The sequence below is a fragment of the Anolis carolinensis genome, chromosome 6 (assembly GCF_035594765.1).
Source record: "Anolis carolinensis isolate JA03-04 chromosome 6, rAnoCar3.1.pri, whole genome shotgun sequence".
Classification (NCBI taxonomy): domain Eukaryota; kingdom Metazoa; phylum Chordata; class Lepidosauria; order Squamata; family Dactyloidae; genus Anolis; species Anolis carolinensis.
The window spans coordinates 21277900-21300230 of NC_085846.1; the positions used below are offsets into that span (position 1 = coordinate 21277900).

The window sequence follows — 22331 nt, forward strand, 5'->3', positions numbered from 1 at the left end:
AAACAAGATAGATATGCTGGATTTCATATCACAAAATCACAAGTCAAACACTTCCCAAGTGCTGCTATTATTATTATTATTATTATTATTATTATTATTATTATTATTATGCCATCTCTCTACATGTCATTTCACAAGTAAAGGAATATAACAGTTCCCTGCCTCCAGGCTTACAATTGAATTACAACAGGACACAAAAAGGAAACGGATGGAAATATATAAGGGGATAACGACTGCCTCTTCTCTCCCTGCAGTGCCTTTCTGCCATGAAGGGGCTTTCGTTTTTTTCTGGGCCTTGGCAAGATGAAGGTGTATCTTCCTCTCTTTTTTGAATTCAGACAGTGGCAATGAGCATAAAGGGAGTGTCTGTCATCTGCTCCTGGATCTAGACATGATAGGGCAGTGGCAGTAGGGGTAGAAAGGAGGGAGTCACTCATATCACTGAAGGTGTACTTCCATGAACCAATCTGATATAAATAGATAGATGATAGATGATAGAGAGAGAGGGGGGGGGAGTGTGCTGCCTTTGGCTACATGTCTAAGACAGCTATAGAGAGGAATTGACACAAAAGGAAGAGAAGTCAAACCATACAATAGCAAGTAAAGACACAAATGAATCCAGCAGGATCTTTGAGACTAACACAGAGGAAGATTCTAGCATAAACCTCTGTAGACCCCTGTATTTCATCACATTTGATCAAGGAGGCTATAGTTACAGAATCCCAAAAGTGCTTCTGGATTCCTTGATGTCTTTTTATGTTGAAACAGATTAATAGGACTCACTTCTTAAATGTCACTATGAAGAAGATTATTCCAAGAGAAAAGGATGAAGGAATACTGTGTCTGCTACTGTTGCATCCTGAGTTGCAGCTACATTGTAGAATGAATGTAGTTTGACATCATTTTAACTGGCATGGTTCAATGCTATGGAGATGTAGTTTGCGGAGGCACCATCACTCTTTGGCAGGGGAGGATTAAAACCTTGTAAAAATCCCACTCCCACTATTCCATAGCATTGAGCCATGGAATTAATGGATTAAAGTGGTGATAATGCACTAATTCTACAGTGCAGGTAAACCCCTATTTGTGCATATTCACATATACAGGTCTAGATGCTTTTTCTGTATGTTGAGTGTTTTCCCATGCATTGAGGTTTATGGGAGACTGGTGAAGAAGAGATCTTTTGATTGACTGGCTCATCCACAAACTGGTGTTAATTACTCTTCTAATTGACTTCAGATTAGGATAACTATGAAAGCAAAACATCCAGGTTTTCCTATTATCTGAGCATTGTATATTTGAATTGCTTGGAACTGGAAGTGATTGGGATTTTGGATTTTTTTAGAATTTGAAATATCTGTGTTTGTTTATGTGCCCTTGATTTGACCATGCCTAATGCACTATAAATTTCTCAATTAAATATTTGTTTTCTCCTTGTAAGCATACCTGGATCTGCAGATTTCAAGGGCCCAATTGTCTGGTGCATTACGGCCTCTTTCAGCTGCCTATGAGTCTGTGTTCACTGTCCTTGTAAGTATACCTGGATCAGAGTCATCATTTATTTGGCATCTCAAAGCTTCAAAGGCCCATCATCTGGGGTAACAAGGTGTCTTCCTACTCTCCGAGTCTATGATTCTGTGCTACAGTCCCCCATGATGTCATTAAGCATCAAGAAAAATTACACAAATTTGGAAAAGATAGCTAATGGGGAAATTAGATATGAGACTTCTATCTTTCACTCTGAATGTCAAAGAAGAAGGGCCAGGATCTGGGAACCCTGTGAGAATTATGAGAGCACAGTGAGGCCTTAATTTCATTTGGACTCATCCCTGGAGGGCCCATAGTCAATGCCTTAAAAGGGACTCTGGAAGTTGTGAAGGAATGGTACACGCTATTCTGAGCATGCTGAAAATGCCTTTGTAATTTCCTGAGTTCGGTTTTTCAGAATAAAAACAGTAACTTTTCAGCATGCTGGAGCCCCAACATTCCTCTCTCTTTTTTCACAATTTACAGCTCATCTCATGTAATTGGGTTTCTTTTTCTTTCCACCTTGCCCACTCCCACTGCTGGAATGCGGGTTAGAAGTCAGCCAAAAAATATTCTCTTATTCTCCCCACCCCTGCAATTACTGGAAATGAAGTAGAAGGATCATATTTTAGGGCAGTGAATTTTCACTGATTTGATTCTCACATACAACAATGAAGAATATTGAAAATAAGCCCCCTGTAGGATAGATTTAGGATAGCTTTTTCTATTATTTTTCACATTCTGGAATTTAAATTGTACTGAAATTGTTTGAATGTAAACAGCTATGAATCCCCTTGTGGAGAGAAAAAGCGGGGTGGTGGTAATAATAATAATAATAATAATAATAATAATAATAATAATAATAATAATAATAATGCAAATAATGTAAACTGATTTTTTTTCTTTCCAGGATGTTCTGACATGCCAAAGAATTTGAGAATATCCTGTAAAATACTGACAAAGCAGAATTTTCAGATTCCCACTATCATATTTTTCCTCTCATGCTTGTTTGGCTTATATTCACCATCTATGAAGGCATCCTTTGGGGAATTTGCAAGGGCTTTAGACTTTATTAGGAGCCCCGATGGCAAAGTGTGTTAAAGCGCTGATCTGCTGAACTTGCAGACCAAAAGGTCCCAGGTTCAAATCCCGGGAGCGGAGTGAGCGCCCGCTGTTAGCTCCAGCTTCTGCCAACCTAGCAGTTCAAAAACATGCCAACGTGAGTAGATCAATAGGTACAGCTCCGGCGGGAAGGTAACGGCGCTCCATGCAGTCATGCCGGCCACATGTACGGACAACACCGGCTCTTCGGCTTAGAAATGGAGATGAGCACCAACCCCCAAAGTCGGATATGACTGGACTTAACGTCAGGGGAAACCTTTACCTTTACCTTTAGACTTTATTAAGGACAACACTGATACACTATGTTTCTTCATCTCTACATAGAAAATATTGGCAGAAATCCTGTGCTTCCCATCCATGGTTCTTGAGCAGGTTTAAAACTTGGTTAAATATTTCAACCATAACAGAAAAGTGGAGAATTTGGTTACACATGAATTTGCTAATCATTCTGCCACGGTTACAAGCCAATTTTATATTTGTGTGTCTATATGTTAGTAGCCCATTTCATCTTGATTTTAAAATGTAAGGGTGTCACAAAAGGACAAGAATTTTAATGTCTTGGTGTTTTGGCAAAATAATCTCATCGGTCATTGACAACAGTGAATACCATTTGGGCCATTTACAATATACATCCTCACATTTTAAAACCTACAAACATTTCAGATTTGCTCTCTTTCCTTCTTAAATTTCAGGTAAACAAAGGCCAAGGGATTACTACAAGACATAGATTGAGAAGGCATGTTGTATCTTCTTACCATCACTCATCATTGTCCCACCTGGTTAAGCCATACCATAGAGACCAGAAACATTTTAGAGACCAGATGATTAAATGTTATGGTGTAACTCTCTTTTCTTAAATGCATGTGAACTGTTGAGAGAATATACACTACACTGTGATGATGTGAGCATCAGAAATATATGAAATAAGTGTTTTAATTCCAATAGATACATACATATGTCTAATACAAGATGTCTGGTTCCAATATATAAAGCATGGATAGTAGATGAAAGGCAGAAGCCAAGTCAAATACTCTCAACCCACAAGAGTCTGAATCACCACCACAATTAGCCACAAATATTTACCCACAGCCACAAAGAAGCCACTGTAGCTGCTGTCAAGACAACCATGCCAGAAAATTCTCCCAAGAGCTTCTTCCTATCTTCTGAAAGGCATGAAAAGCAGGAGAAAATGGATGACAGAAAATAAATAAATGAGGGGGGATTCTGCCACTGAATATCTGGTGCACAGTTCTTTCCAACATGTTTGTAGCTGATGAGAAAAGTAGAGATCAGATTGATAACAGGCTCTGGAACAAAAATGGGGCATTGTGGATATTTTGAGGTTCTGTCCATCAGTATTGAGGATGAGCAATCCAAAGAGATCAAACTCAAGCAGAATCCAAGAAAAGGGGATAATGGTGTCAGTGGTCTATAAAGGAGGCTTTTCTTCTTGGTTGTGGAAGCAGGGTAGAATCAGGGGAAAAACTGGTCACATCCCACTAATGAATGAGTTTGATAGGAATGGCAGGTGATTGGTCTGTATAATCTGAAAGGAGGAGGAAACAAAATGGTCAGAGAATCCAAGATGCGCCATATTTTACAGGCATGTAGCAAGACCAGAGATAAAATAGGTGTGCACTGTTTCACAAGTCTCGGGAAATGCAACAATTTTGCTTTCATTTCAAATGCCTAGTCATATTTTTTCATCCCTGTTACACTATGAATGATATGGAAAACAACCCCAGAGATACATAGCTTACACACACACACACACACACACACACACACCAAAAATTAACTCCTATGAAAGAAAGCAGCACCATATTTGATGGCCACATATTGGATGTCTTCCCATTCTGCTCACACTATCCATGCATTTAACATAGCTTCCGAAAAGGAACAAATTTCTTTATTTCTATGTGTTTATAGGTTCACTATATAATAGGGAAGGAGCCCCGGTGGCGAAGTGTGTTAAAGCACTGAGCTTCTGAACTTGCAGACCAAAAGGTCCCGGGTTCAAATCCCGGGAGCGGAGTGAGCCCTTACTGTTGCTCCAGCTTCTGCCAACCTAGCAGTTCGAAAACATGCCAATGTAAGTAGATCAATAGGTACCGCTCCAGCGGGAAGGTAACGGCGCTCCATGCAGTCATGCCGGCCACATGACCTTGGAGGTGTCTACGGACAATGCCTGTTCTTTGGCTTAGAAATGGAGATGAGCACCAACCCCCAGAGTCAGATATGACTGGACTTAACGTCAGGGGGAACCTTTACCTTTATATAATAGGGATCCTATGTGATTGTGACTTCCAATTAAACTTATAATTAGTTGCAGATAACTTCAACTTTTCAGATTATTTGGAGAAGTCAGGTTGTAGAGCTTCACCTGTAATTTGGGTCAAGGTTTGGAGAATGCCCAGTGGTACAGGTGAAGCTCTAGAACAGTGGTTCTCAACCTGTAGGTCCCCAGGTGTTTTGGCCTACAACTCTCAGAAATCCCAGTAAGTTTACCAGCTGTTAGGAGTTTTGGGAGTGGAAGGCCAAAACATCTGGGGACCCACAGGTTGAGAACTACTGCTCTAGAACCTTGCCTACTCTTTCATATATAGAATGAATGCATGAAATAGGGATTAAGGTTAAATGCATTCATTTCACATGTGTCCTTATCTAATGCCATTTGGTGAACCTTGAAACATACTGAAATTTGCTAATCCTTCCAAATTCAAGCTTTTGTAAATCCGTACGTTGTTTATCTATTTTTAAAAGAAATCTATAGGATTACAGAATAAAAGTACATAATCATGCTAAAATTACTCTAAATATTGGGACAACAGTTTGCAATTTTTGGGCAAAATTGCATAGAAACTGACATGTTGAGAGAAATGTGTGCATAAATAATAAAAACAAGGACAAATAGGCAGAAAGAGAGCTTTTATGCTTGAGTCTTGACTATACTGAACACTATAGTTTCACACTGATGTGGCATTAGGGGTTGTGCTATAGTGATTAGAATGTGGAAGGATGGGTGCTTTGTTCTGTAATTGTATATATATACAGTAGAGTCTCACTTATCCAACATTCACTTATCCAACATTCTGGATTATCCAACGCATTTTTGTAGTCAATGTTTTCAATACATTGTGATATTTTGGTGCTAAATTCGTAAATACAGTAATTACTACATAGCATCACTGCGCATTGAACTACTTTTTCTGTCAAATTTGTTGTATAACATGATGTTTTGGTGCTTTATTTGTAAAATCATAACCTAATTTGATATTTAATAGGCTTCTCCTTAATCTCTCCTTATTATCCAACATATTAGCTTATCCAACGTTCTGCCAGCCCATTTATGTTGGATAAGTGAGACTCTACTGTAATGTGATTAGGAATACATCTAATATTGTTATACAATGTACAATGACAATAATGTTATTCTGTTCTATTATTCTATTCTGTTCCAAATTGATATAAACTCATAAATTGTGAGGAAACTAAATCTGACATTGGCAGAAACTGAGAGACCAAAACTAAAAAAATTGTCTGCCCTAAGGGCAAACTCATCTTGAACTATCTATAGGTCAAGGATGGGAAAGATGCAGCTGCAGGCTGCATGTGGTCTATGAACCCAATCTTCATAGCATATGAGGCCCCAGGAGATTCTCCAAGTTCCCCTGAGGTCTTCAAAAAAGAAGAATGCAGTCCTTTTGAGACAACAAAATAGAACAAAAAGTGAAAGGAGTTACCTTGCTGATCATATTTCACTGCTCTTTCAATATGGCCGAGTTGAATTTTGACTTGGCATATCTGTTGAAAATTTGAAAAAAAAAGTGTTATGTTTTTAGAAATAGAACAGGGGATAACTGCAGAAACAAGCCTGAAAAGGTTGATAGTTGCCCCTTCAACTAGCAATGGAGGTATAAAATTAAAGGTGTATCCAAGCAATCGCTTCTTATTCTTATCATTTTTTCTTCCAAACCATGGCCACAGGGGCGGATCAGAAACCTCCTGACATTCTAGAAAGCACTGGCTTAGCCTAGTGTCCTTACCTGAAGCTGTGCAGTATTTCCACTTCTGATCTATGTCAAAATTGTCTGTGAGGGAACACCAGGCGCTCTGGGAGTTGAAACCATCGGTTGTACAAGTTGTGTAAGACTTGCCTCCATAGATGAATGGAAAAACACATTGCCTCTTAGGAGGATTATGATTTCCTGTAAGTGTAGTGAGGGCAGAAAGAAGAGAACGATGAAGTGAGCAATGGGGGCATAAGAGTGTACATCATAGTTAAACATCAAACAATTATAGAAGAATGATAGATGGAGGATGGATAGATGGATGGAGAGAGAAAGCGAGACAGAGCTCTCCCGTCTTGTAGATAATAGCTAGATAGATATCCTCAATTTTGTCCTTCAGGATTAGAGCATCATTTTGCATATGAAAGAGACCATGGCTGATTCTTCCATTCCCCTTGCTATCTTGAATAACACAGGTTTGGTGTTATATGCCCCATGCCTCTCAAGTTAGCATGTTGCCATTGTAGAACATGGAGGTTATGATTTCATCATGATCATTTAAAATGTAACTTCCAGCACAATCAGAAAAATGGGAATGGCACCATTGTATTCTTTGCCAAAAGTAGCAAAATGTCTTGGGATAGTCCTGTCCCTTATATTCAATAGTTTGTGGGGAGTTCAGCTATGTTGCAGAAGACAGCAATGCTTGGTAATCTGTCTCTACAGAAACTTCAGGAAGACCTTTTCTGGTCTGCACTCATTCAGTGTTCTGAGCAGACTGCCTGATCACCAGCAAAGTATAATTTGCTATACTATACTAGAGCTACACTAAGTTCTAAAAACTGCTTGTGTGTTCTTTGTAGTGTACCAAGGAACTAGAAATGCACTATATGTAGTGCACACTAACAGAAATGGCATTGAGATTAACAATGCTTGGTACTTGGCAAGTCCTGCAAACAAGCACAGAAGATCCAATCCCCAAAACATTCAGATCCTTCTACTTTTCTTTGGGCCCAGGCATTTTTAAATAATGTTTAACATGAAAAGGATTTAATTTATAAAACAACCTTTAAGGAAAACTAACCAAACACAATACAAAAGATAAAATATATCACACAGTACCTCCAACAAACTTCCAAACTGTACTACTATCACATATAGGGGGATACAAATGACTTCCACTATCTCAACTAGTGGACATAATTGTCAAAACCCATAATCTTCATCTATTAAAAGGTTCTTAATTGAGCATGTGCAATAAGTACCTCTCTCTACTAATTCTCAGATTACTACTGATATCACTCTCCTGCAACCATGTCTTAAAAAGACCAAAAAAATCCAAATCTTTTACAAGTTTGATACAGATTTATCTTTAATCAAATTTGTCCATCTCAGCTAACTCACATGGTTTCATCATCCAATTTTCTTGTGTTAGTATAAGAATGCCTTTCCATCTTTGAGTGTTCAAAAGTCTAGCTGCTGTAGTCATACAGTCAATAAATCTCCCATGTTTCTTCTCCAACTAAGTTATTGCTACTATTTCACTTAAACTGTTATGGTTTCATCCTATAATATCCTGGGACTGCCAGTTGAGAGAAAGTATTTGGAATTCTCACTTAGAGTACTCCAATGGCTCAAAAGATTACAAATCCCAGAGTACTATAGGCAGTTAAGTGGAGTAATAGTGCTATAACTGTGTAGTGTGAACAGGTCCTTCTTCCTTTTACTGGTGGGTCCCCAACTCTAGCTAAACAGACAGTGACTTTGCATATGACTTTGTGTTCAAACTGCACATTTTAACAAAATAAAAACAGATATTAGTTGGGTTATTGTGGGCTTTTCAGGCTATATGACATGTTCCAATAGAATTATCTCTTGATGCTCTTGATGTAGCTAGCATCTTCAGAGGTCTCTCCTCGTAGGCCAAGGAAATAAGCACCTCTCAACTATCTCCTGTTGTTTCCTTCCCACTTGTTGCAGATGACTTTGGAGTCATGGCCTGCAGTCTGTCTGGTCTGGGTCTTCTGCTTCTAGGGGCAGGTCTCCCGCAAAGGAGGACTATTCTGTCCCCTGAGCTAATTCTTGAAGGTGCTTTTATGCCTTCCTTGTTTATCCTTTCTTGCCTTGTCTTCTATACACCTGTAGCAGGATTTCTTCAACTTGTAACATCAATTTCTAATACCAACTTCTAACATGCAGCACTCCAAAGTCCTCTGCAACAAATGGGGAGGAACCAACAGGAATCAAGAATCGCTTACTTATTTGTCCTCCAAGGAGAGGCCTCTGAAGGTGCCGGCCACACATGCAGGTTAAACATCAGGAGAGAATCCTACTGGAACATGGCCAAACAGCCCAAAACCCAATGATTTCTGCCAGGAAAGTCTTTGACAACACAGATATTAGTTGAAGAATCACAATAAGAAGGGAAAAGAAGGAAGAAACCTTAACCTTAGTAAAATTGTTCCTCTGTAGCTGGTGTCTCCATTGTGTGCAAATCTGTCACTGGTGCCAACAAGAAATTGTTTCCCCTCCAACAGAAATAGGCACATTTATTTGGATTGAACCCTTTGAACCTTTGTGACACTAGCTCCCAAGGAAGCACAAATAAACTTGACCTCTGATCTCAAATCAAGCTTTTTTTTTCCCCTCCAGCCCAATCCGGGAAATTTATGTTTACCTGAAACTGAAGGTTGCATTCGCGATTTGCCTGCCTCCAGAGGCTCCAAGTTTTCAAGTTTGGTGTCAGCACAGAAGCTGAATTTGAAGTCCAAGTCATAGTTCTCTGTTGTTGCACACCAGTATTGCCCATTCTGTTCATCCTCATTTATACAGTTATTGCGTTTCTGACTTTTGTAGATGAAGGGGAAGAAACAGGGGGCACCATTGGAATTTCCTCCATACTCTACAGTGGGAAAGAAAGCAAATATAACATGGGGCAAAGTTAGGCATATAAATCTTTGCTTATCACATACCCTTCCTCCAAGATACATTCATACACAGTCTTTGTAAAAACTTAGCAAAGGTGTTTTGTCTGTGTTGCATTTGATACAAAATATTATATTTAATCATTCCCCAAAATAATTTGAAATATAATGAGTGGTACATTAGAACTACTATCAGTCTTGATTAAACCCAACTATGTATGAGGAACAAGTGAGCTGTACTTGTTGAAAACGATTATTTGAGTAGGAACCATAAAGCTATGGAGAGAGCAGAGGCAAAACTAGGTTGTAGCCCTACAATAAGAATTCAGACCGTTATGAGGTTTTCCTTTCGACCACAAATTTCTAGTCCTGCCAAGAGTGAGATACTTAAAATCAATCATACCAGTACTAAAAACTCTTTATGTGCATTATTAACATTCCTGTGATAATTTGGACTGTCCTTATTCTTTAGAAGCCTATGCTCTATTTCCATATGCTCAACTGATCTTTTATTGTGCTACGAAGTTAAAACACTTGGGGACTGAACAAAAAGTCCATTAGCAGACATATGTTTTGGGGCGGAATTGGGGCATTTCTGCAACTACATCCCTAACTCTATTTCTCCCATGGCTCCATTTCTCTGCCAGTGACATTTTATCTCCTCCCTCAGCTTTTTCCACTTTACCCAAGCTTCTCTTCTCTCCAATCACACCGATTCGATAATGTTTCCATCTGGAAATGGAGAAGGTCTATTCTCGACCCAGTGAACCAGATCACTAATTGAAAATAAGGCCATTCTGTATAGTGAATCACAGAAATGAAAGTTCTCCACATTACTATCCTCCAAAGATTGAGTATTTTTTTTTTGGACTGACAAGAGAATTCATGCTCCCCTTCCACAACCAACCCATGCTGACTACCTAGCAACCAATAACTGACTTCTATCTCATGCCTCTTATTGTTAGTTGATCACATACTTCAGAATATTGTATGGAGTACTGGACACTTTGGTTAGTCCATTACAACCCTCAATCCCACTGGACTAGTAACTACCGTTTCACCTATCAACATCTGGCAAAATATGTCCTCAACATCAAGTAGAAATCATTCATTTCAACTGGGTTTGCTATTTTTCACAGTTTCTGGTTTCCATAGTAAATTCAAGAATATCATGTAGTTATCATAACAGATATGGCAGGATGTCAGTACACTTTGTAATTTTCAAGGGCTATGTTCCCTGACCCCTACAGAACCTGGAGTCCTTTCAAAATGTGTAAGTATAGCACTTTAACTGCAATTCTTGCATCCTGTCAGAAGCTGGGAAGGATATTCAAAATTTGAAGCCAAAGCACCAGAACTCCACAGAATAGAACTGAGAATTAAAGTGGAATACTAGCACCATAATTATGAGGTGTGAATGTGCCTCTGGTCACTAAGTAGACTCAGTACCTTCAGTTGCACACGCTCTCCATTTGGTGTCCTTTTCATAGTCTGCGGTTGTGGCACACCACAGCTGCCCATCTATTGATCCTTCTTTAGTGCATGTAGAATATGATGTGTTCTTAAACATGAAAGGGAAGCTGCAGGGAGCTTTTTCTGAGAAGGAAATACAACAGAATGCAGAGGACATTAACTCAAGCATGTGTTCATATAAACTTGCTATTAACTTTAAAATATGTTGCAAGTCACTTCTTGGAAGGCACTGAACAGACTGCTCTCTGGCACCACGAGATGCAGAGCCAACCTTAAGGTATGGGGCTACAAAGTGGAGTCCATGACATGTGAGTGTGGAGAAGAGCAAATCACAGACCACTTATTGAAATGCAGCCTGAGCCCTGCCACATGCACAATGGAGGACCTTCATATAACAACACCAGAAGCACTCCAAATGGCCAGTTACTGGTCAAAGGACATTTAGTATAATGCCAAGTTTTTAAACCTTTGTTTGTGTTTTCAAATACATTACAACTTGTACCCTCAATTCGTTTCTGACACGATAAATAAATAACTTTAAAATAGAGGTCGGAAATATTTTTGCTGCAGTTGAAGGCTGCATTATCTTATTACATTTTTGAACTTCAGGCTCCCAAATCCTTCAGTCATTAAGACCATGGGCCAGGCTAGCTAAAGAATTCTAGGAAATGTAATTCCAAAACAAGAATTTGTTTTGCATATATCAGAGCTGCTTTTGGTCCCAATCTTAGGGAAATTCATGATGATGATTATGATGACGACGATGGTGATGATGATGATGAATATATCTTGGCAGTGGGATAGAGACAATATCAGAAATGGGTAGAATCAGAACCAAAGCAAGGGGTATTTTTTTTTCTATTTCTGCCATCCCCTTTTCTTTCTACCACCTTCTTCCTTTTTCTCTCTCCCCTATTTCCTTTAGTCGTTTTATCTTATCCTCTTTCTTTTGGCTCATGGTCTCACAGACTGAGACTCAAGCTACCCATTCCTGGTTGAAGAATCCGTCGCCAATTGTACGAATAGTATCATGTTTCATTCAGACATGATATGAGGGGACAGAAATGGGTGAGACACTTCTAATCCTTAATACTAAACAAATCCTCTTACTCTCACATGAGTCAAAAGATCTCCATTTATAAGGCACAGCCAGGCGTGATCTGATCTGACTCTTCCTGGCTCCTGGGTTGCTTACCTGAAGGCTCACAAAATACTGCTGAGGGCCTCATATCATAGTTTCTGTTGACAGAGCACCAGAGCTTCCCATCAGTCCTCCCAGCAGTTGTACAGGATGTATATAACTTGTTTTTATACATGAATGGGAAATAACAGGGCTCAGTAGGGTAGCTCTCCTCTAGTCCTAGATAAAAGGAGAAAATAAAGAGGAAAGTACCTTTTACCACTGGAAATGCTTCTCCGATTCTATCATGTCTTCAGTGATCAAAAGTCCTAATCCTGCATTAATTAAAGTCGGAGGTAATTTCACAGAGAGGAGGCTGTTACAATTTCCCTGCCCAAAGCTTAAATTTCCCATTTTTCTATCGTGTCAGAAGCAACTTCTCTCATGTCCCCACAAGCTAGAGTTGACAGACGGCAGCTCACCCTGTCTTGCGGATTTGAACAGGCAACCTTCAGGTCAGCAACCCAACCTTCAGGTCAGCAGTTCAGGCAGCATAAGGGTTTAACCCATTGCAACACCGCGACTCCTATTTTATTTATTTATTTACAGCATTTATATTCCGCCCTTCTCACCCCGAAGGGGACTCAGGGCGGATCACATTACACATATAGGCAAACATTCAATGCCTTTTAACATAGAACAAAGACAAACAAACATAGGCTCCGAGCGGGCCTTGAACTCATGACCTCCTGGTCAGAGTGATTCATTGCAGCTAATTGCAGCTGGCTTGCTCTCCTGCCTGCGCTACAGCCCGGGCCTATTTTCTCACTAAGATCAATAAGAAAAATGCCAAACATGGCTGGATCATGTTTTCAATTTGACATTTCCATTCTGCACACCAAGGCCCTTCTTGCTGAGTAATGAGTCAATGATGCTTTCGTTGTAATTCAGACATCTCCCATCAATCCTGTCAAGCACAACTTAACCTATAATTCAGTCCACATACACAGTCACACATGTTTACATACTGTTATCAGCACAGTAACTCCACTTCCTGTTTATATCGTAGTTCCCTGTTGTGGAACACCAAAAACGGCCTCTAGAATATTTCCTAGTGCATGTGTAATAAGTACGTCGCTGGTAGAGGAAGGGAAAAAAACATGGCTTTCCACCAGAATTGCCTCCATATTCTGGAAAAAAAACAAAACCAGATTTTATGCACATTTATGCTTATATTTCTTCTCTTACTATCCTGCCTCTTCAAAAGATACAAACTACATGTGAACAGTTGCTCATGCTATCTAAAACCTATCGATAGTCCCACGATGTTCTTATCAGTTAACTTGCTATAATGAGTTCTCTCTGGTTCTGTCCCAGCAATAAGGTGACATCAGAGGGCAGGATTCTCCACCTTGCTATTCCAAAGCTTCCTGTTTCCTTTTTCATGTATATTTTATAGTTCTATTTGCTTCTTTTTGTTGTTGTTTTTAATTTCATGCAATTTAACAATTGTGCAAAAAGTAAAAAATAATAATTAAAGATGAAGGTACCACAGTAGTGCAAAAGTATAATTGCAACAACATGGAATGGTGAACCAATTCAACTATACTAATGAAGATAGGTGTGATATCACAAGTGCTTGACACAATAACTATGCACTAATCTATTCTATCCTAACATGGATGTAGTACAATAGTCAATTGGTATAATTAAATCATTGAATCATACTATAAAAATATTTGTTTTAAACATTGGAAAGATAATAATGTTCTTCCTTGCCAAGATTTAATCAAGCGAAGTAGCAAGGTGCAGCAAGTTGGCTATGCATTTCTCCTGTTTTCAAAAAAAGTCTTGATTTTCACAGAAGGATAGGGGTTTGATATTTGGACCCCAGCTGAGCTGAGACACAAAAGGAGCCCCACTTAAAATATCCTTAAAATGGAAGAGATTTTCTGGATTAGATAATAGAATATGCATCACTTTCCTTTCACAGAACCCAGCAAGCCATTGTATAAAATAAATAAATTCTGGGGTTCAGCACATTAGCAACTATTCAAGGACAGTCAGATGCTTCCATGTCAGGAATGTGGCTTTCATTGGTATTCCAGACATTTTAGAGAACTATCTAAACTGCTGAAACCCCTAACATGGAAACCACGAACCACCACATATTGATGGTCCCAGAGGGACTCTACACCTCTCACCAGTTAAAGTGCATGGTTTCCATCGGCGATGTCTGTCATAGTTACTGGTGATGGAGCACCATGGCTGATTCTTCCTGGTACCATTGGTAGTGCATGTTGAGTATAATTTGCCTTGAAAAATGAAAGGAAAAACACAGGGTCGAGAGACTGAAAAGGAAACAGAAGGAAATAGTGTTGTAAATCAGCAGCCTGAGACTGATGGGTTACCTAATGTTTTAGATACTGATGAGGAAACAAGTGCTTTGGAAGGCCAGGGAAGGAAGAGGCTGGAGGGGCAGAAGGTAGTCAATAGGATAGGATCTGAAGCTACTAAGGGAGGGGAGGGGTTTGTGCCTGGGGGAGAGGGAAAGGGGAGGGATGGTTGGAAGGAGACCAGCAGAGTCTTGCAGAGGACAAACAACTCTTTAACATCTGAATTGTTTGGACAATCTCTGGACACTCCCTGCAATTTTCAACATCTGCTACGAACAATGTGGCAGTGGAAGTTTCAGACTCACTACTGAACAGAGTCCGATGGACATCTAAGAGAGCGGTCCAGATATCTCTATCGCAAATTCTATCTGTAAGCTGGTCGGAAGTGAAGATCAGGACTATTGACTGGCTTCATAGAGATTATCAATCCCGGAACCACTCCTCGTGTCTTCTTATTGGACTGGAAGACAGATTGTTAGTGGAGGATTTGTTCGCACTTGGGCCCAAATTACAACAGTGGGGCATCACTCTTAGAAGGGTATTAGTAGACCCATTGATCCGCCCTTTGGTCACCGGGCTGAAATCTGATACACAAGATTCAATAATTTCCAACAATGGGGTTGAATGTTCGCCGGTGTTGCCCCCCCTCTCAGAGTTCCATTTCGAGACTCCCTCCCTAATTTCAAGTCCTGCCTGCTTCAACTCCCAATCCTGCCCACAAACGCTACCCTTGTTCAGTCCCCTCTCCATGTCAGATGACTCCATGTCAGATGACTCTTTCTCTCTCCTACCAGTGGAGATGGGCTCTTTCCCTAGACAAACAAATAAATTTGGAGGCTCTCCATCTTTGGACAGCTGACTAATCCCTTCAGAAGGCAACCTCAATCAGCCAATCCACCAGGGGAAAGAGGGGTCACATGGGTGGGGCACCATCGAGGTGGTGTGGGGGAGGAGGAAGATCGGTCACTTGCTGCCCAGGGAGAAGCGCAACAGAGTTCTTGCGACCCTGGAGAGGAATAGGTGTGGTAGTCTCCAGGACAGACCCCCCGGTCTTAAGGTTCTGCTTTTGAACGCCAGATCCATCAACGGTAAGACAGCTGTCATTCAGGATTTGATCCTGGATGAGGGGGCGGATCTGGCATGCATCACCGAGACGTGGTTGGACGAGCTGGGTGGAGTGAATCTCACCCAGCTGTGTCCACCGGGTTTCAGGGTACATTAGCAGGCCAGGGCTGGGGGGCGGGGAGGAGGAGTCGCGGTGATCTTTCGGCAGTCCATCGCCCTGATCAGATGCGCCGTTCCGCAATCTTCGAGGTTCGAGTGTGTCTTCTTGAAGGTGGGAGCCCGAGACAGCTTGGGGATTCTGCTGGTGTACCGTCCACCCCGCGACCCAGCAGTCTCTCTGTCTGAGCTAGCAGAAGTAGTCTCCAATTCGGCCCTGGTCTCCCAACAACTCATAGTTTTGGGAGACTTTAACATCCATGCCGAGACCACATTGACAGGTGCAGCTCAGGATTTCATGGTTGCCATGACGACCATGGGGCTGACTCAAGTTATATCTGGGCCCACACATCAGGCAGGACACACGCTGGACCTTGTCTTTATTGTGGACGGTGGGACAGTCAGAGTGGAAGAGCAAAATATCCTTCCATTGTCATGGTCTGACTATCATCTGATCTGTTTAAGTTTCGCAATGTCTTCTAACCTCCGCAGGGGTGGTGGACCCACTAAGATGGTCCGCCCCAGGAGGCTGATGGATCCGGATGGACTTCTGAGGTCTCTTGGGGATCTTCCTGTTCTGGAGACTGGCGATCCTGTCGATGTCCTGGCTGATCGCTATAATAGTGAGCTGGCTAGGGCACTTGACACGATTGCTCCCGAACGTCCCCTCTCGCTTCGTAGAGTCACGTCGACTCCTTGGTTCACTGAGGAGCTGGCTGTGATGAAGTGTGCGAGGAGGGGACTAGAGTGCATCTGGAGGAAATCTCAGGATGTGTCTGACCAAGCACGGGCTAAAGCCGCTATTAAGGCTTACTCCGTGGCTCTGCGAGCAGCCAGGAAAGCTTTCACGACTGCCCGCATAGCGTCTGCAGCCAACAGGCCATCGGAGTTGTTCCGAGTTGTTGGGGAGCTCCTGCGGCCTCCCGAGACCCAGGGGCTTCCTGATGACTTGGCAACTCGGTGCAGCGATTTCGCACACCATTTTGCAGGCAAAGTTGCTCAGATATGCCGTGAGTTGGACTCCAGCTTAACTGTAGTTCCAGCAGAGGTAACCGAGGTACCTGTCTGTCCGATCTTGTGGGATTCTTTCCGACTTGTTCTTCCTGATGACGTGGAGGGGATTCTTGGGTCTGTGAGGGGGACCACTTGCGCTCTGGATCCTTGTCCGTCTTGGCTGGTTAAGCTGGCCAAAGATGGGTTGTTGGATTGGTTTGTGGCTATTATAAATGCCTCCTTGGGTCAGGGGTCAGTTCCATCCTGCTTTAAGCAGGCAGTAGTAAAACCATTACTAAAAAAGACCTCTTTAGACCCATCTGTATGTAACAACTACAGACCAATTTCCAACCTCCCATTTTTGGGCAAGGTTCTGGAGCGGGTGGTTGCCACGCAGCTCCAGGAGTTCCTCGATGACACTGATTTTCTGGACCGCTCGCAGTCTGGCTTCAGGCCTGGGCACAGTACCGAGACGGCTTTGGTCGCCTTGGTGGATGACCTCCGCAGGGAACTGGACAGGGGGAGTGTGACCCTGCTGGTTCTTTTGGACATCTCAGCGGCTTTCGATACCATCGACCATGGTATCCTTCTGGGGAGGCTCTCTGGGATGGGGCTCGGTGGCACGGTTCTGCTGTGGCTCCAGTCCTTCCTGGAGGGCCGTTCCCAGATGGTGAAGCTGGGGGACACCTGCTCGGACCCCTGGCCATTGACCTGTGGGGTCCCGCAAGGGTCTATTCTATCCCCCATGCTATTTAACATCTACATGAAACCGCTGGGAGAGGTCATACGGAGTTTTGGAGGGTGTTGCCATCTCTACGCAGATGACACGCAAATCCACTACTCGTTCCCATCTGACTCCAAGGAAGCCCCTTGGATGCTGAACCAGTGCCTGGCCGCTGTGGCGGACTGGATGAGGAGGAACAAGCTGAGGATCAATCCTGACAAGACAGAGGCCCTCCTGGTCAGTCACGCGTCGGATCAGGGTATTGGGTGGCAACCTGTGCTGGACGGGGTTGCACTCCCCCTGAAATCACAGGTCCGCAGTTTGGGGGTCCTCCTGGACTCAGCGCTGACACTTGAGGCGCAGGTGTCGGCGGTGGCCGGGAGGGCCTTCGCACAACTCAAGCTTGTGCGCCAACTGCGACCATACCTCGTGAAGTCTGACTTGACCACTGTGGTGCATGCCTTAGTTACCTCTAGACTGGACTACTGTAATGCGCTCTACGTGGGGCTTCCCTTGAAGACGGCACGGAAACTACAATTGGTCCAGCGCTCGGCTGCCAGGTTAATTACGGGGGCGAGTTACAGGGAGAGATCTACTCCCCTGTTCAAGGAGCTCCACTGGCTGCCTTTTATTTTCCGGTCCCAATTCAAGGTGTATACCATCACATATAAAGCCCTAAACGGTTTGGGACCCACCTACCTTCGTGACCGTATCTCCTACCACAAGCCTACACTATCCCTTCGCTCATCAGGGGAAGCTCTCCTGTCCCCACTCCCGATATCCCAGACCCGCCTTGTGGGAACAAGGGAGAGGGCCTTTTCTGCTGTGGCCCCCCGATTGTGGAATTCTCTGCCCGCGGAGATTAGGCAAGCCCCCACACTAGCAGCCTTCAAGAAAGACTTGAAAACATGGCTCTTTCGCTGCGCTTTTGGAGAGTAACCATTTTATATTTCTTTTCCATTGCTCCCCCTCATATCTATCCTCCAGAATACCCCACTCCCTTATGACCCTGTTCGCTGTGGTTTTTATTTTTATGTCTTTCTCACCCCGAGTTTTAACTTAATGTTCATGTGGTCTGCCCTTGTTTTTATTGTCTCCTTGTTTTATTTTGTAATGGATATTATTTACTGTATTGTTTACTGTATTGTGTTGTGCTGTTCTTTTATATGCTGTTTACATTGTATTGTTTTGGGCGTGGCCCCATGTAAGCCGCCCTGAGTCCCCATTGGGGAGATGGTGGCGGGGTATAAATAAAGTTTTATTATTATTATTTTTATTATTATTATTAGAGAGGATTGTGGGATTGCCTATGGTACGAAGTGAGGAAGATTTCAGACAAGGGAATGATCCTTCTATCAGTGAGAAAGTTGCCCGGGAAAGTGAAAGTGTGGTCCTCCAAGGTCAGGCAGAACAGCCAGAGACATTAGATGAGGCAGTGGGAAATTAAGTAATACTGACACCACCCAGGAAAAGACACTTGGAAATGCAGAAATCAACACAGACCTCCGTTTGCAGATCAGAGCAGACAATAGGCATAGACAGGCAGAGTGTTTGCATGAGAAAATGGGAGAGAGATTTCAAGGGAGGCAGAATGCTTTCATGGCTGGCTTTTAATTGACAACGTGTTTACTTTCAAGTTAGATCAGTTAATGTAGCGTATGGAGTAAGATGCTAGGCCTGAGTTCCTGACCCTGAGCCCTTTGGAAGTTCCTGTGTTCCTGTTTTATATTCATGATCAAGTTTTCCTAAGGATACCTTTTGCTTGTGGACTTTAGCTGTTTCTGTGATTTTGGCTATTCCAGACTGTATTACATTTGAACCTGTTTGAGACTTTGGGATTTCTATTGGACTGTTGCTGATTGCTAAACCTTTTTGGATTTACCATTTCTTTCTCTATTCCTGCATTTTTCCTATACCTTTGTGTGATATATATATATATATATATATATATATATATATATATATATACACACACACACACACACACACACACACACACACATACATACATACACACACATACATATACCGTTTGCTTATATTCTGGACTCTTGTATGGTGTTCTGATCTTAGGGGTTCCAGGCATGGAGTGACAACAAATGGAAAAAGAGCAGAAATTTCATTATGCCAAGCAGAAATAGCATGGTAACATGAACACAGAACTATGAAGGTTAGTTCATACTAGACTAGAAGATGTCCTTTCCATGCCCAAACACACACATAAATGCCTTGAGGGGTAAGGTTTTGTTTCCTTTCTTGCTTGTTTCCCCTTCTATCCTCGCTTTTCTTAGCTACACTCATCATCTTCTCCTTTTTATACATTCCTAATTCATTCTCTCTCCCAACACCATCATCAAAATACTTGGTGATAATATCATTAGATATGAGATAGATTGGGCATTCCATGACTTCACTTTAAGAAGAAAGAAACAAAAAGGAGGACAATGTGATATATAAGAAACAAGGTTTAATGGGAACAAACAATTAAACACAGAGTTTTGAAAGGTTTCCTTGGATTTTCTGACTTTGTAACTTGTATTTTCTGACTTTGGATACGTAAATAATTGCAGAGTACTTCAAATTTTGCAAATACATGTATTTCATGGTTGTGGAACATAGTATCCATCTAAGAAGAGACCCCCACAATATGAGTAGCATGGAGAGGGGAGAGGGTACATCCCATGGGGGAAGTGTTTCATCAAAACTTTGGTAAGTTAGACGAGATTTCTCCATGACCCAGGAAAAAGATATGAGAAGGATCAAATGGAAGACTTCTTACCTTCATTTGCAGCTAGGAGAAAGGGAATCCAGATGTACAAGAGGAAAGCTATGCGTAAGGCCATCTCCACTCCCTTATCAGAGAATAGGCATTGTGCTCACTCTTTTTCCAAGTCCCATTTGGCAGCATCTTCTTCTGACTGCTAGAACAGGAGGAGATATGCAAATGCTTTCTGTACCAGAAGATAAATGAATACATAAAATAAAGGCTTAACTCTTGCCTTTTCCAACAGGTAATCTTTCATTGATTTCAGTGGTAAAGTATTGCTCATACATGACCTCTTCACTTGGGGCTAAATTTGGCGGCATGTGCTGATTTAGCCCCGGTCACCCACCAAGCCGGTCGGCTTCCATCAGATGGCACCGGCATTACTCTATGGGTGACGGAGGGAAGAGGCGGCACATGCCACTACCATAGCAACACGGGAAGACTCCTGTGTTGCCACTGGAATCCATGGAGGGAAGCTGCATGCTCCATGCGTGCTCACGCTTCCCCCCTCTGCTCACCCTCAGCTGGAGTCGGGCGATGCGGGGTATGAAATGCCAGGTTCCCCTCTATGAAGCAGAGCACCTCTGGCAGCTGTGTAACAAGGTGTTAAGCTTTGCCATACACACAAATGGATTCATTCAGGAATTCAGGAATCGTTTCATTGGAAGAATTTAATTTATATGTTTTTTATGGCAATAGACAGGGGTTAATGTAATATTTGTAGTGTTTTTAAAACTCTCTTCAATTGAGTTCTGTTTTGACTATGGTTGCTTAGTTGTATTTTATTTACTGTATTTGTAAAAGGAAGGAAGGAGGGAGAGAAGGAAAGAGAAAGGAATGAAGGAAAGCACCTATGCTATTGTTTGTTTCTCAAAAGAAAAAACATAATAAATGTCATAATATTACTTGGTTCTTACATTTCTATACAGACATTTGATTAGTCTCTCACCAACTTGAATACTCAGTTGACCCCCACAGTGTCTCTTCTCCTTCAGGCTTTCCTTCGGATTTTTCTAACTGTCCAACTGGCCTCTGGAACCCTACCATCCAATCAGACCTCAGCTGTAGAACAAACCAATTTCATTCTAGACTAAAGACCACCAATCAAATACAATTCAACAACCAATGGGAAAGTAGCATTTTGCATTCTCACTATTTCTAAGCTTGACCATATTCAATCATAAATCCATCATTTTCTGCCTTTGCTCTAAGAGAAAATAATGGTCATGAACTCAGAAAGAATGGCGGCGAGCCCCTTCCTATCCACCCCCTAGCATTATATGGCAGTTTAGATGGGGTGACATATATATACATACTATGTGGAAATCACATTCATTTAAATTTTGTACTAAAGTCTGAATTCACCACCTCACTGATATTGAAATCACTATTTTCCAGTGGAACAAGATGAAATAGCATCAAGGAAGCAACGATCGTGGAAAATGGGAGAGGCCTCAGCCCCCTGCCCCAATTCAGGGAGATTTAAAAGAAATGAAAATATATCTAACTATTCCTCTAAATTCTACAATACCTGCTGTTCTTCACCTCTTGGCAGGAACCTATATTTGCCTGTATAAAAATGTTGTGCAAACTATTGCCCCATCTTGAAAGTTGTGCAAGGAAGATATCCCATATAAGATTGGGCAAGTTCTCTTATATTGGAATGATTGCACCAGTTGTTGTTGCAATGTCTCTGATTTCCCATAAGTGCAGCCCTTAGAGGGGGTGATGAATTAGACTCATTGATCACAATAACTCCTTTCTGATAAATGGGAATTGGGGTGAACCAGGCCTGGAGTCCATGCATAGCCTGCATTTGTAATTCCCCAAGCTACTATTTTTGTACCAAAAATGCTGTTTTCTGTGAAAAACAACTACTGCAATTGAGAGTGTATTATGCACCAAAATAGATTTTTTTTACACCAAAAAATAGCATTTTCTGTGTAAGCTGAGCATGAAATGAGGATTTGAAAAACAATAACTAAAATTACTTGTTGCTTTATCCTCCCCCACCACCACCACCACACACACACACACATTCCTTATCACTGCCA

General features: G+C 41.8%; 1 protein-coding gene across 6 annotated transcripts; it reads right to left on the reverse strand.

The window, feature by feature from the left end:
• Positions 1-3564: 3564 nt before the first annotated feature.
• Positions 3565-22327, reverse strand: LOC107983225 (epididymal sperm-binding protein 1). Of its 6 annotated transcripts, none has more exons than XM_062984196.1 (10): positions 21195-22327; positions 20290-20431; positions 14381-14491; positions 13205-13366; positions 12252-12416; positions 11033-11179; positions 9337-9561; positions 6696-6857; positions 6393-6453; positions 3565-4195 (listed from the first exon to the last, which is right to left on the reverse strand). In XM_062984196.1, the coding sequence occupies exons 2-9, from the start codon at positions 20351-20353 to the stop codon at positions 6419-6421; spliced, it is 1071 nt and encodes a 356-aa protein (XP_062840266.1). In that variant the 5' UTR covers positions 20354-20431; positions 21195-22327; the 3' UTR covers positions 3565-4195; positions 6393-6418. The 6 variants fall into 6 exon arrangements, with proteins under 6 accessions (XP_062840266.1, XP_062840265.1, XP_062840264.1 ...); XM_062984195.1 differs by having other exon boundaries at positions 14381-14527; positions 20290-20428; positions 21227-22324; XM_062984194.1 differs by having other exon boundaries at positions 14381-14527; positions 20290-20428; positions 21195-22324.
• Positions 22328-22331: the final 4 nt, after the last annotated feature.